Source organism: Simochromis diagramma, unplaced genomic scaffold (assembly GCF_900408965.1).
Source record: "Simochromis diagramma unplaced genomic scaffold, fSimDia1.1 OVJJ01000205.1, whole genome shotgun sequence".
NCBI lineage: Eukaryota > Metazoa > Chordata > Actinopteri > Cichliformes > Cichlidae > Simochromis > Simochromis diagramma.
The window spans coordinates 3,968,412-3,993,058 of NW_024386782.1; the positions used below are offsets into that span (position 1 = coordinate 3,968,412).

Genomic DNA, 24,647 nt, shown 5'->3' on the forward strand with positions numbered 1-24,647 from the left:
AAGTGTGTTTAGTAATGTTTGTGTTCTCAGGAAAACCAATCACGCATGTGAAAACCCAGGAACCTGACCTCCCTCCCAAACCTGCTGACCTGACACAGAGAATTAGACATCTAATGGTTCAACGCGATCATGAACAGAAAGAGTTCACATCTGGAGAAAAAGCAGATGTTATCCAGCCTCGAAAAGACACTCCCTCCCCAGCCAGCACGCCCCAGATAGCCAGTAAGAAGTTTAACGGGAGCTCTGACGACCTGGACATCCCTTACATTGACGAGGATGAAGATTTAAACGGAGAATAACACCATAAATTGTTATAATTTGAAAAATTCCCAAATGTGTATTAATGGAAACAAAAAAGTGTGCGCTTTGTTTTGTAGACGTTTCGATTTGTCCATGCTGGTATGGAAATGAACTGCTTTGAAAATGTATATGTATTTAATGGGAGATGATGCTGACTGTTCTTTCGGGGAGGTTTTATTATTATTATTATTATTATTATTATTATTATGGCAGATCTGGATTAGTACTTCTCTTTGTATCAGTATACTGCGTGTAATTTTTTTTAACCTATTTCAGAATTGTACAGCTCTGATTTTAATAAAAGGCAGATATTTTTGACGTGTTCTTTGTGACGAGCTCCGTCGAGAAATATAGAACGTGATAAAGAGCACTCAAGTACACAAGAGTGTCTTTTACTAATTAACTCTGAGCTCAATCACTGTGTTACTAATGAGTGCCTTGTGTGTTGTTGGGGAATAAATAGCTTGTGCTTGTACCAGAAAACTTCTGACCTTGTACATAAAGTGATTCTGTCTCCTAAAGACTTCAGTGCTGCATTTTGTGTTCTCATCCTGCTCACAAAGACATCCCTTTAGTTGTTATTTCTAGTTATATTGATTTAATTCTACACTACTGTGACTGATTAAGTTTACCTGACTGACTTTATTTGCTATTGCAAAATGAATTTAAATGTAATGCTGTTGACATTCAAACTCATATTTGCGGCAAATTTAATAAGTGAGTATTTAATTGGAATAAGTGTTAGAGTATTTTTTATTTATTCCAATAGCTGGGAAATTACAGTGTTACAGCAGTCAACAGTGAAACACAACTCAGTAAAAGAAACACAACATCGGAGAATGAAGTAAAGGTATGAAATGACACTAGAATAGAAAGAAGTGAAGCCCTGACCATATCAAAATTGAAATGTCAGACAATTGGAGCTTAAATCTAAAATGTATGCAGATATTGTCATATGAGGTGGTTTTGAAAAACTGTGACACTGGAAAAAAAAAATCACATATGTGAAAATATCAAGTTATCTCAAAATCTTTACTTAAAAACTTTACATTTCTAGTTATTTACTGGGAGGCTTGAGTTGGTAAGTTCAAATTGTGAGATTCTTATGTTATGCATGTTGGAGAGATACAGTTCTAAATTTCAATGTTCTTGTATAACAGCCATAAAGTTTTTACTGTTTAATTCTAAATGAGATTTCAGTCACAAAAGTGTGAGTTCAATAATGGGCCAAACTTGGAGGTACATGGTTTGTTTTGCTTTATTTGTGGCTCACTGTGAATGTTACATCTGCACACATCCTGTGGTGGTTTTGCGTTTCCATTACCCAGAAGTCTAAAACTTTCATTTGTTTTAATTTCTTTTTTCTTTTTCTGCTACACAAGCAAAAAGAGGCACCAGTCCCTATTTGCTTTACATAGTAAATTTTATGTTTATATATAACTAGACCGTTTTTGCTGATATTTTAAATCATAATTTTCGTATAACTATTTCACATTTCTTATTTGTTTTTATCAATTGGTGTTTACATATTTTCTCTCCCACTGTATTGATTTTTTAATGCCATGCAAACTTTTATTTTAAGGCTACATGTAACCAAACTTTCACCTACATCTATACTACACACACGCACAATCGCTAACTTAGTATGCATACTACACAATCTTAATCCTAGGTTTAATAAAATAGCCATCTTTAGAGTATGATGTTCATTAAATATTTTGAGTTTGAATACGTATTTCCTCCAAAGGAATTTTCTTCACTGGGTTCGAAGAAGTAGTCAGACACGGTTTACGTTTCTTCGTAAACACAGTCACTCTCCAAATAAAGCATTTCCTCTTTGTTACCCGCGATGTGATGCTCACAAATCACCGTGTGAGGATCGATAGCGTTGACATCATCTGAGCCAATCCAACGCCCTGTTCTGCTTCGCCCTTGTATTAGACAGCCAATCGCTGGACGTCATTGCGCCAGAAGGGGTGGGTTGACATCTAGTACAGGAAGCCAGGCTGAGGTGAGGTGGGGAGGAGAGATCACAAAATAGTTAGCTCGCTGCTAGCTGCCTCCTGGAGCCGATTTGCCCGAAGTGCGATGAGCCCAGGAGGCGAAATTAGTGGGTTTTTTTGGTTTTGATTGGCGCAACGATGACCCTCTGACCCCAAGAATGGACATAAGTTAATGATGACGGGGGAGAAGAAGAAGAAGAAGCGGCTGAACCGCAGCATTCTTCTTGCAAAGAAAATTATAATAAAAGATGGAGGAAGGGTGAGTTAAATATTTATTTATCTCCCGTAAGTTAGCCTGCCATTGAGTTAAACGGGCTCTCGGCCGCCTGTGCTGGAGTGTTTATTTCGTGAAAATACGCGAGGTAATGCAGCTTTTGTTGCGGCTGTCGGTGGTAGCGGGCAACGTTGACCGTTAACGGAGGCTGGGTGTTGGGAGGGCTAACACTGCTAGCTGTGGGCTAGCATTTCCAGTATTAGCGGCCTGCGTTAGCTGCTTGTTAACACGTCAGCTCAGGTAACGGTAGGTCGTTGATACCGTTGTTAGCTCCGTTTCTTTTATTGATAAAGCAGACATTCAGTTACCTTTACTTTTAGCTTTTTCACTCTACATTAATGCTAATAGGAACTCACGTTTCTTTAAATTATGTGGCACTAAAAGTACCAGCTGGGACTAGCTCAACGTTAGCTTACAAGCATATGTGTTTAATTGGGCTTATTTTTTATTTGCCCTTACTAGCTGAATAGTTACATCTGGGTAGTTTTAAGGTGCTGTATGCGGTACAAAGCTAATGTGCAGTTACTTGGTTAATCTTATAAGTAGGTGAGGGCAGCATATTTAAACATGGGGTTTGTCATGTTGGTTAAAAACAAGCAGAACACAACATCGGACAACTAAAAACATTGGTATTAGCTTCCGGATTTAGAGCCAATCCCGATCTGATGTAAGGTAGGATAAGTGTACGTTAGCTGTCCAGAGTTTGGTGAGTCAGGCCCTATTGCCATATTTTTCTCCTGTCTCTGGTTTATTGACACCTGTAAAGCTGTAATGTTGTGACATTTTTTTATTTTGGATATTTGTATAAAGTTGCCTTGACTAAAGGGCAACTCCCATACAACGGATTATATAGGGGATTCATTTAAATTTGTTTTGACTGTTGACTGTAGATGGTGGTGATTCTCCTAAATTAGGCTGCTGGCAGTGTGAGTATGGTGGAGCTGTTATAAACTCAGTGAGGCATCTGTACCGGTTACGTAATCAGTGGGACAGTAATGCCAAACATACTGAAAATCCATATGAAGACTAACAATTGTGATCATAATGAGGAGAACCACTTCAGATGATCACCTTACTTGATGGGGCTCTTTTCCACTCAGGCTCCATGTTTGTAATCAGTCTTTACTGTGGCTGTGACTGGTTCTGACCACTCAGCTATTAAGATTTCATTTATGAACATTGAGCAGGAGTGAATGATAGCATTAGACTCCCTAGTCAATGGCAGTGCATTAAGCTCTGAATGCGAGGCAGGGTGTCATTTAAATGGAGAAGTTGCTGCATCCATTCAGTGACACAGTTAGATGTTGTTCTTCATTTTCTCAGAGAAGCAGGCATCCCAGGGATACAGTTGTGATGGAGCAAATAGGGTGGGAGCTTATTTGATTTACGCCCCTGTCAGGCCTGCAGGCTAGTGTGGTATGCTGGGAAATTACAAACCGCACAAGAGTCTTTCGGTTTAGGCTGGCGTATTTTATAGTTTCTACAATTATCACACAAAGTCATTTCCTGCCATAATTTGTTCTCAGTGTCCACGTACACGGCATCATGCGACATCTTCACCTTTGCAAAGATTAAATTGAGCTGGAATATAGTGACTTCCTCCCCACGGTGTGGTTTTTATAAAAGGCAAAGGGGATTTCTATTTGCGTGTTACTCATTACAGATCTAGGCCTTTATTTTAAGAGTGACCCAGTAAGCTAAAATACTAACTGTTGTACTATGTCATCTGTTAAATCAAACTGTATAATTTAAATTTTTATGAATTTAGTAAATTATGATTGAGTAAACTTGGGTTTTCCCCTGGTTTACAATGGAATTTTGGGTGGTTAACATGATTGGTTTGAATATTGCTAAGAGTTGCCTTAATTGTTCATTTCTTGTTATTTCTGTCTGTTTGATAATGAAAAATCAATTTTAAGCTTCAGGAAATGAAACTCCACTTCAAAGAAAACGATTCTGGAGATTTTTACTTTGCGAGAATGTCAAAACCCATTTAGTAGGCTCCAGACAAACCTCGCATCTCTTGGTAAAAACGAATCCTCTTGATTTACCTTCTGGTCATTGTTTTGGACTTAGTGCAATTCATAATGAGGGCAAAGCAGTATAGATGTGTCTTAATGTTGTAAGTATGTAATGCATTAATGTAACCACTGTGCTTCTTTTGCTCATGTCAGCTTGTGCAATTTAGATTTGAACGCTGCATCATTTACTGCAACTTCCTGTTGTAAAGTGCGTTCAGAGAAGTGTGTTGGTAACAAAATATTGCTCATAACTTGGCTATTGCTAGTGAAAACAAATGCTAGTTTAAGTAGAAGCAATCTGAGGTTATCTGTAAGGTCATTTACTTATCTGCAGGCTAAAATACAAAAGAAACATTTCTTACTCAGTAAGTGTCCTTTAGTCTATTTTATTTATAGTTTTCACTAGGGATGGGTACCGGTTCTGACATAAACGGTAGTAACCAGACCGAAAAGCAGCGCACATTTCGGTGCTTTATTTCGGTGCTTTTTTTTCCTGAGCTGTGATACACTTCTAGCCAATCATTTTACGTTTCCGAGGATAGTAGGCGGGGCCAGGTACGTACGTTCTGTTAGAGCAGAGCTACAGATTAAAAATGTCCAAGGCGAAGCGGTCAAAAGTCTGGCTGTACTTCACAGCAAAATATGCAAACTCAGCAGCCTGCAACAAGTGCTTTAAGCTGATACTGTGATACTGTCAAAGGAGGTAACACCAAGAATCCGATTAAACAGCTGGCGACGCATAGCGTTTTTTTAAAAGCCGAGAAATGCGCCGTATTTGATAGCTTGCTGCGAGACCTCACACCGTGCACGTCGGGTGGGTTGCCAGTTATCGGACCCGGAGCAACATCCCCCAAAAACCCGAAGAATAGAGTCCTGGCCCCTAGCCCTGCCAGTGTAGCAGAAATGATGAGGATGATGATGCAGCAGCAGCCGTTCTTCTCTGCGTGAGTAGCTTAATGTTCGTGTGTAATTTACGTTGAGTAGGCTAAACACGTTATTACATTAATGCAGGTAAGGTGAACTAGCAAACATCATCATAGCTACATGCGGCTGTCTTCTTGTTTGATGGCAGATACTCCCTTCACCCTGGCCAAAAAGGCTAAAATGACCAAAGAAAAAGTGGGAAACAGTTAAACATGAGAGGTTTTTGGACAAAGTTTGTGTTTTTTCCATTGTTTAAGCACTGCTTCCAGCCAAGAGTGATACCATATATGCCCCATAGCTGCAGAAAAGGCACACATTGTTATCTTTTTACAAAAACCAGCTGAACATGAGAGGTTTTTGGACCAATTTTGTGTTCTCCATTCTTTAAGCACCGGTTCGAGCACCGTTTAAGCACCGGCACCGTTTCAAAAGTACCTATTTGGCACCGGTATTGGATAAAACCTAAACGATACCCATCCCTAGTTTTCACATAATTTATGTGCATGTTAATCTCCTAATCATTGTCTAGTTGAGTAAATGTAGTCGTTTTATGCAGAAAAAGCATATGAAATACGATTATTTAGCAGTGTATCTGTCAAGTCAAAAAGAAAAAATCCCGTAATTTGGACACTTATTCAAATACAGGGTATGAAGTGAATTTCACTCTTGTACCCATCTGTGGGTTGTTCCACAGAATCAGGCGATGTGGAGTCTGTATCATTTAGCAGATTCCAGCTCTAGGTTTGATTTGTTAATGTCTTCCCACAAACAGGCACTTAAATGCATGTTACGGTCTCTGTTGCTTGTCATCTAACCGCCTTTCTACCTGTATGTCTGTGTTTGTCTCCATTCAGCCTCAGGGAATTGGGGAGCCCAGTGTTTACCATGCCGTGGTGGTCATCTTCCTGGAGTTTTTTGCATGGGGTCTACTCACTGCCCCGATGCTCACGGTAAGCCTAGAGTGTACGCATGCACATACACACTCTGTTATGTATACTGACATAACTGTTTATAGTCTAACACACCCACCTTTCCTCCTTTAAAACCCCAGCCAGCGAGTGGCATTTCTCAGACCATTGGTGTCTATGAATAATTGAATCTCCAATCGATTGAGCAAGACCCTGGGTGGCGTGGTTTTGGTTTTTGTGAATGTGCATTGGCAGATGTTTTGCCAGCAGCTAATGAACTGAAAAATATGAAAAGGCCACCAAAGTGTTGTATTGTCTGAGCACTAGTTCTTTGTCTAAAAGGCTTATCAGGGGGTCGCTGGTTGGTGCCGTCAGCCCGGAAAACCACACCATACAATCACCTCGCTGCACCACACAGCAGCGTGGGGTGGGGTGGTTCCAAGTATTTGACTCGCAGTTTGAACAGCGTCATTTAGAGGAACTTCTCTCTAAAATGTCTCAATCAAGAAGTATTTTGCACAATTTCATATCTTTTTAAATAAATAAAGGGCTAAGATGACTGAGCCCAATGAAGTACTTTAGTTTATACCAGCAGGGATTGTGTGTTCATCAAGCCTGTAGACTCCTGGTGAAACATAGGACTGCAACAACACCACGCCAACGGGGGATTGTATGTTAATAGTTTTCATTCTTCTCACCCTGCCTTTTCACATTTCAGCCAAACTCGGCATTTACTGAATTCTTTCCTTTCTAGTTTCTCCTTGGGTTTTTTTTTTTTGTGCACATTCCTTTTCCTTCTCGTGTAAATGTCTGTGAGGAGAAACTGGTGTCTCAAACAAATAATGGGTAAACATCTGTGAGCCACATGATGTAAAGCAGACAGGCTTACGCAACACGTGCTTCACAGCAGTCTCCTGTTTGAGGAGCTTGTTGTATGTGTAACTGTTTAGCATTAATTACTGGTTGGATGGGTGGGGTGGATTGGGAGGGCTGTTGCCTTCACAATCCCTGGACAGAGGCAGGATTTGCATTTTAGACTAATCAGAGGACGCCTGAAGATGAGAGCCACTGCTTCACTGCTCCCAGTGAGTGCACTGCTTCATTAGTATCCAGCAGCAACAGTCTTCACAGAGCATTCAGAGTGTGTGTGTTGGGTAACTGACTCCCAGAGGAAAACAGGGGATTCTTAGCTTTGCCATCAGCTTTCCCTCAGTACCCCCCAAACAATAATCAGATCCTGTTGTTGTCCCAGTTGTGCTCATCGTGTCCTAAACTGCTTGTTCCTGCGCCAGTGTCAATGAACCATATCTGCCGTGGACTTTAAACCTGTGAACTTCATCTATCTGAACGCCTGTTTCTGTTCTGCACCCACTAATAATGAGCTGCTTGACTATGGCAAAAATCAGAATTGCATTTAATTTGGTTAATACTGAGATCATGTTTATTTAACAGGGTTACTCTCGGACTTGCAGAAAAAAAATAGTGGATTTTTCCTGCCATCAAAAGACACGCTAGGTACAGTCCTTAACAAATTTGTTAGATCACCTGTCGTAAATTAAATGCCAGAGAGAAATAAGTCAGAAACTTGTTTAAAACTGAAAATGACTAAATTAACTGAACTGAAGTCGTGTCTTTACACTCAGATTTGAGCTAGAAAACCAGATTTCTCTGAGAATTTAGAAATTAATCAAACAGATTTCAGGAATGCAAGTCAATGACTGTAATTTGCCATTTCTCTTTTTGTTGTTGTTGTTGTTTAAAAAATTCATGGATAACAAGAATTATTATATTCGACCATTACACTGGGTGGAGTCTACTAATTTTGTTAAGCCCTTTAAGTCCCTACAAAAGAATTTCTTAATCTCAAGAGTGAGACGGAGACTGACAGTTCCCACTTTTTTTCAGCTTTATTTGCAGATTCTTGATTTTTAGCAAATTGGTAAACATTTACTCTTAACAGAGCAGAGTGAAACAAATATGCTATAAAACAGAAATAATCATTTTGTTGATCAGTCTCTAACCACTCCACTCTGGAGATGATAACACCGAGGACAAAGGTTATTTATAGTTAACTAAAATTAAACCAAACAAGTAGTTGATGTCGTTTTAGTTAGCTGGAATATAAATGAACACTAGACTTTAAAAAAGGTAAAAACTAAGAAAATATTGTGTTTAGGTTAACCAAAATAAATTAAAAGTTTAGTTTAGATTCAACTGACAAATTCTTTTTAATATATCAGCACCTTCAACCTGAGATGCCTTTGAATTTATTGAGATGGCAGTGTTTTATGACGTTCGGCCATTTGGTTTGTAGTATACTGTTATTATAACAAACAGTGATTGTGAAACCAACAAAAACTGATGTGAAACTAAACATTTCGGACCAATAAAAACTAAACTGAAGGAGTCTAACCCATCGTGGTTACTAAAAGTGAAACTAAACATTTCTAACCAATAAAAACTAAACTGAAGGAGTCTAACCCATCGTGGTTACTAAAAGTGAAACTTAAAACACACATTTGAAATAAATTTGAAACAAAAACTAAAGAAAAACACAAAACTGTAGTCAGCATAGCGCTGAGCAACCCTGGAAGCTTTATTAGTTTAGTAAACTTTGCAGGTCATTTGACTGCTCAAACAAATGAGCCTGTGAGTTTATCTTCCCAACATAAGCAGAACAAAAGCAACTTCATCGTGTTTCCTTCCCGAATAAAATGTGGGCACTCCAACATGTTCGGGTCAGTTGTTGTGGAAAGGAAAACTCAGATTTACTAGGGACCACCGGGAGCATGTTGTCTGGAGCCTTTATGATCTTTGCGCATTTGCAGTTCGATTGTGTTTAGTGCTCACAGGTTGATGGGTAGACAAGTTTGTCTATTGTGTGATTCAACGTGAGCATTGAATCATGTTGTAATAAGCCATTAAAAAATAAAAAAGGAGTGGGAAAAGCCAGGTGCCAAACTCTTTAGTCTTTTTTTCCCCTCCTTTTTTGTGCAAGTTTTAACCTTTTTCAGTGACAGTGAAGTCTCTGGGATCTTTTTTCTGTTTGTTTTAAACATGCAAAGCAGCTACATTGTTCATCCAATCAACCAAGTGTGCCCTTATCCAAGCATTTTCCAAGGGCGACTGCCCAGATGGTTCTTTCATTCTGCCCGGGTTAACCTTTCAAACAAGATTGCACTGTTGACAGGAAAGGACGTTGTAGTGCAGACTTTCTTGCGGTGGCTGGGTTTTTGTTTGGTTTTCCTCCCCCTATCAGCAGCTCTTGACCTTTTGTGTATGATTTTTTTCCAGCACAATAACAAAACATGAAATTAGGACCTTTCAAAATGATCCCTTTTCTAAATGGACATTTACAGCATTCATAGTAAAAATAAATAAAATATTTCAAATGGCCCTTCTTGAAGATCTGCATCAAAACTTTTTATTGAATGAAATGGCAAGCAGAAAAATTAATGTTACAGAATTATATGTGACAGCAATTTGTAAAACTACATCTGCTGTAACCAGTGTAGCAGGGAGACAACGGTTTGTGGTATCATGGAAAAATACGTTTTGTTTTTTTGTTTGTTTTAAATCTGTGCCTTGGTTGGTTGTTGGGGTTTTGTTTTTAAATATCCATCTGTGTGTTAATGAGTAATCTTATTAAATAATAAAATTTGCAGTGTTCCCCCTAAATAATTGTGATCATGTTTCTTGCCATAATTCTGCAGGCTTAATTCAGTGTTAATAAAGTGGTTTAATTTACTTTTATGTGTGTTTGCTCTGCAGGTATTACACCAGACATTCCCCCAGCACACATTCCTGATGAATGGGCTCATTCATGGTGTGAAGGTAAGAGACAGCACAACAAGACAATACAATAACTGGTCCGATTCATGTGTCTCACTATAAGACAGCTGGTTCTTGTCCTTCCTTCTGATTGGTTGTGTGATGTTCAAAGCTGTTGGAAAATGATCAGACGTCTATGACTGTGTTACATCAGAATTATTGCACCAGAGTTTTTTGTTTTGAAATAAATAAATAAGGAAATGGGAGAAACACCCTTTAACCATCTTATCAGTGTTGAAGTTGCATAGGACTCATAAATAACTACATATAACAAATGTTATAGATATCTGGTTATGTTTCTTGTTATTGAAAGAAAAAGTACTAGTGGATTTATTGGATTTCTAAATCTGCAAATATAGAAGGCACTTGAGGAATGATAACAATCGCACAGTTAATGCCACTAATCAGATAAAGAGTATCCTCAATCTTTAAGCGTGCTTTGGTTTTTGTGTGTGTTTGCTGATAAGTTTCCCCTTCATATGTCATTGCTTAGCCAAAGGTGAAGAATTTTTGTTTTTGCTCATGTGTACATTACGCAAGTTTAGTGAGATTTGTGCAGTAACCATTTTACAAAGACCTTGTAGTTCACAATGATTTTACAACCATTACAAGGGTCATCTGTCCTTCACATTATATCTCACAAAATTAAATTGAGTGTAATCAATTAGGGTTCTTTTTTTTATTTATTTTTTTTTAAAGCAGGCTATAATCTCACTTTAATTTCATCACTGTCAATATATCTCAAGGCTTCTGCAGCAGCCGTGCGAAACAAAGTGATATATGAATGGAAATAAAAACCAAAGCCAATTTAAAAGTACCAAAAGAGGAAAAACAAACAGGGTTCTTAAATGACCCCATTAAAATCTTTCCATTATTGTTACTGCACCAAGTGGCCAGTTCCCATAAAAACCCAATCAGTGTCCATCATCATGTTTGCCATCAGTGTATTTCCATGTTGAAATATGACTGCAAGCTGTCCAGTAACTGTAGCAGGTTCCCAAGCTGGACTAAGAATAAATGAAGCTCCTTCAAAGGTGATGTGGCGTAAGATAATCTACAGATTGGTTAAGGACATGCTTGTAATCATTTCAAGTTTTTGGTTACTAGGATTTAAGAATTGTGGCCCAATAATTTTTCCTTGCAAAACTGCAAAGCTTGTTAAATTCAATCCTAAGCAAGGTTCCTCTATGACAGGTCACAGCATTTTAAAGATGGTCTCGGTTCTCAGCGTGTGTTGGCCTGTAAGTCTTTATTTATTCTAGATTTAGCATGCCAGCCAGCTAGCTATAAGCGCTCTGTTATTATTTTGTTTGCTCTGGTTTAAAGTTTCCATTAGGAGTAAGTAGGGACTGAGGATGACTCACAGACAGCTGGAAAAAGTTTTATATAATTTTATTTTCAGTCACAGCAGCATGTTAATAGCAAAACTTTGAACATACAGTACTTTGCTGTTCAGTATTTACAATACCCCAAGAGATAACAGAAAGAGAAGGAAAACAAACCAAAGAAATCCTTACAAAACTAAAAACAAACAACAACAAACACAAAAATAAAATGTATAAGGGACATTCAGTGTACAGTTAAATATGATAGTGATATAGAGATATGGTATCCGGTCATGATAAGGTGGTCATTTTAAATGTTTCCATGTACATTAGAAATGGCTGCCATGCCTTAAGAAATTTGGTGGTTGAACCTGCCAGTGTACATCTCATCTTTTCCAAGTGCAAAAACCTCATGAGCTCTGCAAGCCACTGTTCATGTGTGGGAGGAGCTTCCTGCTTCCGTCTTAAAAGTATAACGCGCCTTGCAATGAGTGAAGCAAAGGCAATAGAATTCAAATAGTATTTTGGCAGAGTGATGTTTTGAGGTATCACCCCAAAGATAGCCGTTAGAACAGAAGGATCATATTTAACGTTATATATCTCTGAAAAGGTGTTAAATATAGACACCCAATAGTTATGAAGATTGGGGCATGTCCAAAAGGTATGAAGGAGTGAACCTGTTTCTGCTTTACATCTGTTACACAGAGGGTCAGCTCCTGGATAGAACTTGGCTAACTTTTCCTTGGAGGTATGTAATCAGTGTAGGACCTTGAATTGGAGGAGCCCATGCCTGGCACATATCAAAGAAGATTGTACCGTATGGAGAAAAGATTGCCAGAGTTCATCTGTTATATTCATCCCAAGGTCTTTCTCCCACTGTGCTTTAAGGATGGAGAAAGAAGGAGATTGAAGACCTAACAATATAGCATCGATTTCTTTAATCGCCCCTCTCTTATGACTGTTTATGTTAATAATAATCCAAAGAAGTCTTCAAGTAATTCCGGAAATGAAGAAAAATAGACTCTTTACAAAGTGGCGAATTTGTAAATAGCGGAAAAAATGTTGCTGGGGAACATTAAAGTGCTTCAGGAGCTGCTTCACTGCTTCAACTCAACAAAGCTGATAGGCACGTTTTGACACAATTGGATGACTCAATTTGGAGCCAAGCTGGAGTCTCTGTAGTAAAATTTCTCATCCAGTACAGCATATTTTGAATATTTGCTGCCAAATATGGAAAAAGTTTTTTCAGTCATCGAGACTTATTTTACAGTTTTGAAACTCTGAGTTCTTGTTTACAGTGTGTGCATGTTCTTGAAAGTGAAGGTTACCCATTAGTAACATTACTGACACATCCAGCAGTATCTTATTCCTCTGTTCCCCTCTATCTTTTCAGGGCCTGTTATCATTTCTGAGTGCTCCACTAATTGGAGCGTTGTCAGACGTATGGGGACGCAAGTCCTTCCTGCTGCTAACAGTCTTCTTCACTTGCGCGCCCATTCCGCTGATGAAGATCAGTCCATGGTGAGTGCAGTATACTGACGGCTCAGTGCTGAAGCTTTGAAACGCCAGCATGTCACTGATCAACATTAACCAAAACAATCTGTAGTTTTAGCCGTTGTGTATGCTCACAGGTGAAGCTTTTGTCTTTTATTCAGGTGGTACTTTGCAGTCATCTCGATGTCCGGTGTCTTTGCCGTCACCTTCTCTGTGATCTTTGCCTATGTGGCAGACATCACACAAGAGCATGAGAGGAGCACTGCTTATGGTTTGGTAAGGAGGCACATTTCAAAAGCTTTTCAAAGGTGTCGGTTAAGAATCTGTCAATTATTTCATCCCTCTTTCCCTCTTTCCTTCAGGTATCAGCTACCTTTGCAGCAAGCCTGGTTACCAGCCCAGCCATTGGAGCCTACCTGTCTGAGGCTTACAGTGACACCTTAGTTGTGATCCTGGCCACAGTCATCGCTCTGCTCGACATCTGCTTCATCCTGATGGCTGTACCAGAGTCGCTGCCGGAGAAGATGAGGCCAGCATCATGGGGAGCGCCCATCTCCTGGGAACAGGCAGACCCCTTCGCTGTGAGTAACACAGTAATCTTTACTGATAAATTTCAGTGTACAGGCTGGGCCAACACAACAGCAGTGTGATTTATTATCTGTTAGTCTCTGGCTTAAAGAAAAACACAAAACATTGTGTGAACACTTACTTCACGCATAATTGAATGTTTCTAATTTTAGCTAAGAGCCTTAAACTGAAAGAACACTTAACACCGTGATTCACAACCAGTGATAAATTAATTGAAATAAGTGAGAAATAATGAGAAAAGTAACTACCCTTTACGTTCAAAGCACAACACAAAAAGTACAATTTTTTTTTTTTTTTTTTAATGAGTCATTAATAATAATTTTTAAAAATCCAAATTATGCATTTAATCATTTAGCTGCTGGTTGCGCACTTCTCAGATCTTGGTGCTGCTGACAAGAAAACAAATGATTTACCTGAAGTTGTTAAACTATTTAAAGCATAACTTCACAGTGTAGTTATGAAAGCTTAAATCCACTGTTGTGTGGCGATATGTATTCCTTGTATTCCAAACTTAATCTTTTCAGTAGCAAATTTACTCTGCAAGTACTTTGCTGAGCTGCTGTGAACACATAACACTGGGAGGAATTTGTACTAAACAAGAGCAGTCTGAGGTTTCATACCAAGGCTGATAATTCCAGCATTGACAACATGCATGAGCTGCATCCCTGGATCCAAGAGGATTATCTGGATCTCGATTAGCTTGTGATATTTTCTTGAACATCTAGGTGATGTCTCCCAGTTTTACTTTTCTCAGTTCAATATGTATTTGTGAAAATACAATGTGGATGTCCAATTTTGAGCTTTTTCATAATGCTAAAAAGACACTCTGACTTTAGTCAGTACAGTCCAATAACCGCGCCAGAGGGAGTGTTCGCCCAGGGCGCCAAACAGGCTAGGACCGCCAATGTCTGTTAGCATTTTAATGCAAATCTGTCCAATTATTCCTAGAACCTCATTCCCACCAGCAAAAACTTGCAAAGTGTCAAACTGAATGCAAACTTTGTTTTTGCTCTAAGGCACTGCGCTGTGGAGTTTTTCCTCCCATCTCTTGAGTTTTCCAGTGAAAACATGTTCAGATGAAATATTTCGATGTCCATTAAGAACAGAAGGAATACATTTCCTCTGTTTAACAGAACAATCTGTTTAAATGTGCAGATTATGGACTTCTCTCATTTTCACACAGCGTCTTCAAAAAGTCCTTTTATTACAGAGTCGTTATCATTGTTGCTGATGGTTTGCAGATTAAGATAAAGTTATGTTAGCGTATATATGTAGCACATGTGAAAGTAAAGCTTTAATTTGAACACTTCACCCTTATCGCCCTCACAGCCTTTGCAGCTTATGGCTTAATAAATAAGTATATTTGATTAAGCGAGCATGTCAGAAACCACTCCTGTTTTGAATTCTTGCTCATGTTAACTCTTCTTGTTGCTCTCTTGGTCAGTCTCTGCGTAAAGTGGGCCAGGACTCTACGGTGCTCCTCATCTGTATCACAGTGTTCCTCTCCTACCTCCCTGAGGCCGGCCAGTACTCCAGCTTCTTCCTCTATCTCAAACAGGTGAATGCCAAACTTTCTTCCTCACACATTTCCAGAAAGACCACAAATGCCTGAAATATACACCAAAGCAAAATTTAGACACATCACAACCACTTGGTGGGACTGAGCTGCTAAATAAAAATGGCATTACTGGAGCATAAAGGAGATGCTATAAAAGTGTAAAATATAGTATACTGGGGGGGGGGTGTTTTGTTTGTTTTTTTTTTATTGAGGACAATAAAATTTATTATTTTACATTTTGGGTAATTAAAGGCTGAAAAGCTCAGGGACATGAGAAACCTGCTGACCACACACTTCCACTTCCACTGCTCCAAGACTGGCCGAACAGGTTTGCTGAGCCGCACGTTTCTTTAAAACTAGAGCAGATTCATTAGGTTTCTCCACAAAATGCTATCACAGGAAAATCATTGCTTTACACCCTAGCAGAAATAAGTGGACGGCTTCATTCATTATGCTGCAGGAGCATACGGGAGCAGCTGTGGGATTGTTTCTGTTTAACTGAAAGTTTCGAGTGGGGGTTTGTTTAGTTTGTGTAAACGGTGTCAGGTGAACCAGTTAGGCAGGTCCTTCACACGCAGGCTCATTTTGTGGGGGGAAGAAGCGACGCTGTCGTTTTGGGGCACCAGGGCTACCACACCCCTTGTCCCCTCTTTGCTGTCTGCATTGATGGAAATAAAAGGGAGCACTCCTGGTGTACTTAGCATAAATACACCAGGAATGTAAAGAACGCATTTTCTCTGAGGAAAAAGTAGTAGACAGCCTGTGTTACTGAAGACTCCAACCAAACCCTGTTCTTCCAATGTGCACACAATTGAAGGTTTTATGGTAAGATCTGTGCTCTATTGTTCATGTCCTAACCTGCGATAGCTCAACGCTCTCTCTCACCCTCAGGTCATAGGCTTCTCGTCAGAGACAGTGGCTGCCTTCATCGCTGTTTTGGGAATCCTCTCAATATTAGCTCAGGTACTCCTGTTTATTTACATTTACATCTGATATCAATCATTCTACTTTACTTCCATTAAGCATGACGGTTTTTTGTTTTTTGTTTTTGTTTTGTTTTTTTACTGGCTGATTTATTTTCTCAGTCAAAATGCTGTCTTTGTAAACTTTATAGACTGGCTTTTGGATCATGTTGCCCCACTTTGATTGGTCTATTTTGATCGGATTTCTTTTTCTCTCATTTATGCTTTTATTTTAATGCAGCGCTGTCTTACTATTCTTACTATCTCTTATAGTCTCTATTTTGTTGATTTGTGTTCCCGAACACAAGTTTTCCAGCATTATTTTTATGTTCCTGAACACAATCCGTCTGCGGTCTCATTTTGCTGTCGATGTCCACCAAATTATTCTTTTCCACACAAAAAAATACCTCATTTGGGGGTTGGAGGCATTTGTTGTGGCAATGATGATTTTACTCCTGAGACCCAAGTTGAAATCATAGATGGGTTAGGCATTAAAAGCCATTTGGTTAGAGTTGTTAAAACATCATTTTTGGGGTCTCTGACACTTTTTTTTTTTTTTTTTTAGTTTGTTGGTTGACATGGTGACTCTGTGGACCCACATTGTCTGTACAATTTGCTCCCTACATTACTTTTAAAGCCGTGCCGTCAAGAAAAACATGGGGGAGTGTTATGTAAAAGAAGACGAAAACAAAATTTCTCTGTCATTTGAATTCATGCATAATTATTTCAGCTGCGTTTCAGGACTTGGATGAGAAGCTGTTTAAGTTTAATGTGGGTTTTGATTGTTGTTGATCAGTGCCTGGTATAATTTGGGTCTTTATGTTTTGTGTTCCCTTAGACGGTTGTGTTGGGGATCCTGATGCGCTCTATAGGAAATAAGAACACAATCCTGCTTGGCCTCGGCTTTCAGATCCTCCAGCTGGCCTGGTATGGCTTTGGATCTCAGCCCTGGTTAGTATTTCCTAATGCAAACACTCACATTTCTTCATTTATTCGCATCAGCAGAACTTGAGGTCACCAAGATCCTACTGGTTGAAAATTGGAACGTGTAGTTGTATTTCATATTTCTGTTTTCACTTCCTCCATGTGTAATGTGTGTGTTCATGGAGCCCGGGTTGAGTGTAGCATGGTTTCTCTGGTGACTGCGGTTAAATGTTGTAACACCATCCAGCCGCTGTAATGCTGATGTGTGCAGAACAGCAGGGCTACAAATGCGACGGAGGAGAGTTAAAGAAATGAAGCCAACGCCTGAGTGCAAAAGCACTGCGGCTCCTCTAGTGGCCACCTAATGCTAGCTACAAACGCCAGTTGGTTCCCGTAGACTCCAGTGCTAAAATGTCCAACTTCATAGTGTTAAAAGCATACTTATAGCCCCTTTGTAATGAATCCATGTGGGTTGAATTTCTTTATAACTCGTAAACACGGTTGCCTCAGTTGGGCGTGGTCTTTTTTGGCAGGTGTCCTAACACAGACAGTTGGACTATAAAACAGCCACAATCTGAAAACATGCAAATACCTGGCGTACCCCTTCAACACAAAATGAAATACAATAACTGTTGTGCCTATGATTTCAAAGAATTGGGGAAGGAAGTTTATCTTGACAAAATCATTTCCTGCCCTTTTTGTGACAGTGGATTCTAATCCTTCAGGATTAAAAATTAAAAAAAACAAGTAAGTATTAAATGTCTGAGAAAACTTAAAACATTTATCTGTCTTTATTTAACTTTAAAATAATAAGAAATCATCAGAAACACTTATTTACTCATCAATCAGCACAATTACATTTACTATCGTTAAAACCAGCATCTGCATATCAGGACTGTTTCTCCATTAACACTAAAAGCTTTTCTTATTTTTGCAGATAAATTAGAAAAAACAACAACTTTGTACTACAGCTAGTTATCTATTGGCACTCCTATTTCACTACCCTGAGAGACCACTAGAGGGAAGCAGAGACTTACCTAATGCTACTATTGTAACTTAAACATAAGATGTAATATTTTTTATGTGACTCTTTGAACACATAAATGATTGATTGTGAGACGTTAAAACAAAAGTGTAGATATTTAACCCTATCAAACTTGCACTTGACTCTCAGTCAAACAATTAATCGATTTATTTTAAGTCAGATGAATGAAAAATAATGTTTCAAGCTTTACTTGCTTTAAACCTGCTGATATGAAGAACTCGATAAACGACCACCCCGACACATTGATCACGCTCTGTTTCATTTCTCTTCAAGTGTGGTCATAGCAGCTTCAGTTTCTCATGTTGTTTTGGCCTGAAGGAGAAGACGGGCGACTATAATATCTATTGATTCTGAAAGAAAACATTCAGCATGTCTCTCTGCTGCTCCTCTGAGCTTTGGTCAATACTCTTTAAATCGGGTTAAATAAAGGTTAGACTGGCTGTGTCATATATTAAGGGGAGAATCCTCATGTTGCTCACAGAAGGGTAAAAAATCTGCCTTTAAAATCAGAATAGAAATCACATTCTGATGAAATGCACGTTGACACACTGTTGAAGTTTAGATTTTCAAATAAAACAGGAAGTGCAGCTTCATCTAAAACTAGCTTTGTCATCAGAAAAGTGCATATTTCACAATTTATTCCTTGAAGTATTAGGCAAGTAAAATCTTTGTGTTGTGTTTGGTGACTGTAGGATGATGTGGGCAGCTGGAGCCGTTGCTGCCATGTCCAGCATTACGTTCCCCGCCATCAGCGCCATTGTGTCCCGTAATGCGGACCCTGACCAGCAAGGTGAGAGTGTCATCGGAACAGAGGTCAAAGATGCACAAAAACATGCCTGTTGCCAAATGTCGGCCAACCGTGGCCTTTCCTGAAGTCTGCATGTTCTCCCCGTGTCTGTGTGGGTTCTCTGTGGGCACTCAGCTTCCTCCCACAGTGCAAACACATCTATTTTAGGTTAATTGGTGATTCTTTATTGGTCGTAGATGTGAATATGAGCACATATGATTGAAGGTTACAGGAAAAAAGACCAGTTTTAGATCTCTGTGGGAATCCTGTTCTGACCACTTGCACTTAAGTCAATGTGTGTACTGTCAAAAGTGGTGACCTTTCAACTCGCTTCTCATTTTTGAGAAGGTGTGGGGATCAAGGCAAGTGTTGAGCAAAGCAACGTATTATTATGGCCTGAAACTGCTGCCTCAGCCCACCAGAGTCCGGGTTGTTTCCACAGGATGTTCTGCCACATGGCGATACAGTAGAGCTCACCCTGTGACTGTTGTGGGGGGGAGAAAACAAAAAAACAATCATGACCCTGATCTTCTTCCTCACCTGAGGTCCTGGACACTGTAAACTGCTCAGATGCAGCTGGAGGCCCAGTTTATCACCAGTACTGATCCTCCAGTACAATCCCAGGAGGAGATACAAATCCTGTTGGAGTTGTATCAGGAAGGGCATCCGGTGTGGAAAGTCGGCCAAATCAAACTTGCAGCCCTCTGTGGCAACCCCTTGTGAATAAGGGAGCAGCTGTGTACTTGTGTTATTAGAGGGGTAGTTATGCTCCACATAGTGGCTCGTCTACAGTATATAGGTCGGCGGTTGATATTTTTCAAGGGCCAGGAGAGAACATATCATTGTAATAAATGATCAACATAATTCCCTTCATCTGTCAGTGGTTTTAATGCATTAGCTAACCCGTTCAGAACCAGAAACTTGTGTCCATTTAAATGTTATTGATTGAATGTTGTGTGTTTCGCTTTCCAATTTTTTGTGGGGGGATCTACTGAAGGTTTTTCCATATGCGTCTTGTTCAGGTGTTGTTCAGGGCATGATCACTGGAATTCGAGGCCTCTGTAACGGTTTGGGTCCTGCTCTTTACGGCTTCATCTTCTACTTATTCCACGTGGAGCTGACCGACACGGACGGCTCTGAGAAAGGTGCCAAACCTAACATGGCCAACCCCACTGACGAGGTGAGCTTGAATCAGAGATGACATTAAAGCCATCTGCAAGGATGTGTATACAAAATTTCCTTATTCATGTGCTCCATAATGACCAAAGTGTTGTCTTCTCCTTCTTAGAGTGCCATCATCCCAGGTCCTCCCTTCCTCTTTGGTGCATGCTCAGTGCTGCTGTCTCTGCTGGTGGCGCTGTTCATCCCGGAGCACACGGGTCCCGGTATGAGGCCTGGCTCCTACAAGAAGCACAGCAACGGGGCACAGAGTCACTCCCACAGCCCGCAAGGCAGCGGGGCAGAGGGCAAGGAGCCGCTGCTGGAGGACAGCAGCGTATAACCTCAGCTCAGGGGGGGCAGACTCCCTCGCTCCACCTCAAAATGCCCTGCACACATGGACAGATACACATAATTTATCACAAGGACACACACACACCTCAGGCACACGTCACACTCGAGTGCCGCAAAGAGATGTTTGTCTGTTTTGCTGTCCACAGCACAAAGTTGGGCGCTCTTTCCTTAGCAGCCCTTTTCTTTCTAATAGCTGGGTTATTGTGAGGACTTTCTAAAGACCCTGTGTGAAGAAAGTGTGTCGAGCATTATCAGGGCTGCAGTGGAAGACCGTGTGTGTGTGTGTGTGTGTGTGTGTGTGGCTGAGCTGGACTCCAATCTTTGGTTTGTCTGAAGTTGTAACAGTGGAGCACACAACAGCTTGTCCCCCCTCCTGGCACGAAACAGAACTGAAGTGACTTTGGTTTAAAGTGCGAGTGGGGATATATCTCTTATACGTTACTAAATACCTGTGTGACTCTTGATTATTCCTCTTTAGTTAGCCAAGTGGCACCTTCGTTTGTCTGAGAAGAGCGTAATGAACGCCCTTTCACAAGCTAACTTCTGTTCTGATGCTTGTCTTTATGACTACAGCTCTGTTTAGGCATCCAAGAAGGAAACATAGTTCTTCTTCTAGTTGTTCTTCTGTGGGAGCGCAGCAGCTGTTAAACCTGTGAAAGGAGCCTGCAAACCAGTATTGGAGAGGCGCTGCCTAATTGCAGTCAGGGTTGGCAACCAGTTCAGATACAAAAAGCTTTGTTAGGACCAGGTTTTGTTCAAATATCAAATTTCTTACAGAGAGATGACTAGAAGAGACCACTTTATTAGCTCAAAATGGTTTTTCAATGTTTACTTGCCATTCTCTAGATTAGTAGTACAGTTTGGGTTGTATATTTTTCTCTGTTCAAACTGAAGGCTAGTTGTGCTTCAAGTTTTTATTCAAGAAACAAATGTTGCCTTGAAGTCACTTAAGATAAATATGGAGACATTACGTAACCTGTATGAAGACCGAGGTCTGAGAAGGCTCTGTAATCTTGTGCTATTGCTCCCATCGGAGCCGTTACACACTTTTTATTCCTTTGTATTCATGCCCTTCCTGTTACTTTGTTTCCTGACGTTTATCACCATCAAGTTGAGGCTTACAGAGACACGGTTTTATTTTTAAAAAGCCTCTGGACCATTTGGAGCTGGAGCATTGCTATCAGGATGTCGGTGTCGGCACTGACTGTTTGAATTGATATCATTAGGTTCAGCAGAATATCAGCCATGCTGCTGCAGTAGTAAATACAAAGGGTAATCAGTGTGGCGTAAAGTGGTGGATAAGAATCATAACTGTGTCATATAGTCCCTGACGTTTAACCTGACATGTGTACACTCAAAGAGGCAGGCCACGCTTCTCCAAATGCCTGACATGAAGCACCTCACAGACGTGTCTGGCAACTTATGTAGAAGCTCTGCAGATGCCAGCCTGCGCCACCTAAGAGGCAGAAACGAATAGCAGTAGTGGATTAGATGGCTGAAAATGTTGATGTCATCCTCAAACAGTGAAGCAAAGTAAAATCTGGAGGTTGTGTCGATGTGGAGAGTATTGAGAAATCTGCAGTCATCCCAGATTTCATTAGTTTGAAAAAAGAGAAAAGAAGAAAAAAATCCACTTAAAAGTGTAAGCCCTGAATTTATATTATCGTCAATGCCTGCAGATGTCTCTGGGTTGGTCCGCAGGTCTGAACCGCTGCTGCCACGTTTTTGTTTTTATTTTTTATTTTCCCCTGTCAACAGGTGGCGCTGTCTGTACCTGGCATGCCTGTGAGGTGCTTGTGTGGTTGTATCTTTTTTCGGTCATTTGGATCAGCAATACTGCGTTCCCTTCGTTCACATACTACGTCGCCACCTTTCCACATTGTAACTTTGATTTGTGAATGCCTCTCGTAGCTAACAACTGGTTTCATGCTGTTTAGCATCTGTATGAACACGTATTTAGTGCCATATCTTCTTGATTTGCTTTTTTCTTTTGTACTGTGTGTGTGTGAATGTACACTTGTGTGATTTGAGTGTTATTGTTGTTCTTTTTATTTTCTCTTGTCATCATTTCTTTGACTGAAGATTTAAGTTTTAATGTTTTTTTTTGTTGTTTTTTTTTGTTTTTTTTAAATAGCTTTTTAAAACTTCAGTCATTTTTTAGGATTAATTGTCAAAATTGGATGGGAAATTATCAAATGTCCATCTGTCCCCTTTGTTATGTTTGTTTTGGATTTCTTTTTTCCAGCCTCTGTCTTCATTTAATAACAAGCATTTCACCATGGTTTGTTAAGCTCATATTTTTTCCCAGATTTCTCTGAATGTTTCGAATGAAACTGAACATGTTGACCACACATACCCTCAATACCCTCAAGGGGTTTTTGTCATGTAAGAGGGGATGTTACAGGAGGCCATTATTCCTTTTTTTTTTTTTTTTTTTTTTTTTTAATCATGTAATTGAAAAACAGAAAATCAGATCCTGCATAAATTGGTAAGATTCTGCACCAGCCCCCCACCACCACCCACGTGCACACCTACAGCCTCCAAGCAGACGACTGTAAATGTACAAAGATCACCTGTACCTAGAGAAAAATGTATATATTTATTCCTCAAGGAGATGGCCACCTCTTGGTCAATTTGGTTGTATGGTGCAATTATTATTATAATTACTATATATTTCTCCAGAATTACCTGCTAGCCACTCCTGTTTTTAGTACAATGTGGTTTGTGGCCTGAACCCCCCCTCTTTGTGTGCCTAAAATTAGCCAAGAAATGAGTATGGCAACCTAAGTAAGTAAAATGGTGGTTATTAATGTAAATATGGGAAACTAATGATAAACTATTTATTAAAGGTTTATTGTACAATGAAACGTTTCAGGTTGCCTCTGTTTTCTGGGTGGGTAACACAGGTGAAATCGTGTTAATGTGGCAGTGAGTGAGAGTCTGAGCAGCGATAATCATTTGGTCGTTTCGTTTAAGGCGATGATCCAATAGTTAACGGCTGCTAAATCCCAGTGAATCTCACTATAAACTGGTAGCATTCCTGTTGGGCTTTATTTGCTGTTATATTACTGCCCCCCCCCCCCTGTTTTGTAATGTAATGCTCTGAGTTTGCTGGCTGTTGGTTTAGTAAACCTGCCCTTTGAAGCTTAATGGTACCACTAATGCCTCCTCCACCTACAATGTGTATATAGTCGTGCATTGACCTGAGCTTATTTATGGGTGGTGGATTTGTAATTAAATCCACATGGAGGCGGTAGTTACATCTGGCAGAAACTTTAGAGTCTTCTCCCTGAATAACAGTGAATGCAAAGCGGGAGATGTAAAAAAACAAAAAACAAAATGTGATATTAATCCAAAATAAAAGAATGTGATAAAGTTGCCAGAATAATTTATTTTTGTTATCAATGTAATGTAGGGGAATTTAATGTCTTACAATTAGTAGCTAATAACTTGCCCATCATTTTGTTGAATTACTGTGTGAATGATGAAGTTTTACTGGGTCAATGCTCAAATCTTAATGAGTATTTGCATAATATAAAGCAATGTTTCCTGTTTGAAGCCTTACTTGTAGTATTTGTAATTACTGTTTTCTTTTGAAAAGCTCTTGTGGATAAAATTGTTCGAAAGGAGAATTATTAGATTCATTAATTCTTCCATAAAGCCAGCCTAACTACCCCAGCTTTCTTCTGATTGGCTCTAGATTTAAACAGTAGGTTTGAACAACAGGTGGTTAGAGTTGATGGAAGTACAGCCAGCACTGCCTGCCGTATCTCACGATGTGTACTCCCGTTAACCTGTCTGAAATTGACCTTTTTGGTCACAGGCATTACTTAGACATACATTCTACATTCTATTAGGCACACCTGTTTAATTGCTTGTTGATGCAAACATTTAGTTGGCCAATCAATGATAGCAAGTTGACGTAGACTGCTGAAGTTCAAACAGGCCATCAGAACAGGGAAACACAGGTAAGTTTAAGCGACTTTGAATGTGGTTGTTGGTATCAGATGGGCTGATCTGCTGGGATTTTCCCATGCAACCGTCTCTCGGGTTTACATTGAAGGGTATGAAAAAGAGCTATGATCTAGTGGATAAATCCCTTGGTCTGATGGGAAGGAAACACAAACACTGGTTACACTCAAAGTATACAAAAGTGCATCTTGGAGGAAGAAAGGGCTACAGCAGCAGAAG

The 24,647-nt window shown here is 39.7% G+C and overlaps 2 protein-coding genes across 5 annotated transcripts in view; both read left to right on the forward strand.

The window, feature by feature from the left end:
- The window catches only part of myo9b (myosin IXb), a 31,345-nt gene extending 30,522 nt beyond the window's left edge, over nt 1-823 (forward strand). For 3 of the 4 annotated variants that reach the window (XM_040017119.1, XM_040017137.1, XM_040017128.1), the window contains one exon: nt 31-823. In XM_040017119.1, coding sequence (XP_039873053.1) covers nt 31-299 — 269 coding nt within the window. In that variant the 3' untranslated portion in view covers nt 300-823. The remainder of the gene's footprint in view (nt 1-30) is intronic. The other variant, XM_040017146.1, reaches the window with a different exon arrangement.
- A 1,483-nt stretch (nt 824-2,306) lies between these two features.
- mfsd14a2 (major facilitator superfamily domain containing 14A2) lies at nt 2,307-24,014 on the forward strand. The gene is made up of 12 exons (XM_040017160.1): nt 2,307-2,562; nt 6,377-6,472; nt 10,202-10,264; nt 12,980-13,107; nt 13,242-13,356; nt 13,443-13,661; nt 15,113-15,226; nt 16,118-16,189; nt 17,027-17,139; nt 18,850-18,947; nt 19,967-20,124; nt 20,233-24,014. Exons 1-12 carry the CDS (start codon nt 2,476-2,478, stop codon nt 20,443-20,445), a joined length of 1,476 nt encoding a protein of 491 aa, XP_039873094.1. The 5' UTR covers nt 2,307-2,475; the 3' UTR covers nt 20,446-24,014.
- Nucleotides 24,015-24,647: the final 633 nt, after the last annotated feature.

Bases quoted from the DNA above. Each gene is read 5' to 3' on its own strand.
- mfsd14a2 (XM_040017160.1), top strand. From the start codon at position 2,476: ATGATGACGGGGGAGAAGAAGAAGAAGAAGCGGCTGAACCGCAGCATT. The intron at 13,108-13,241 runs GTGAGTGCAGTA...TCTTTTATTCAG, and splicing joins CTGATGAAGATCAGTCCATG to GTGGTACTTTGCAGTCATCT. The intron at 16,190-17,026 runs GTACTCCTGTTT...GTGTTCCCTTAG, and splicing joins TCCTCTCAATATTAGCTCAG to ACGGTTGTGTTGGGGATCCT.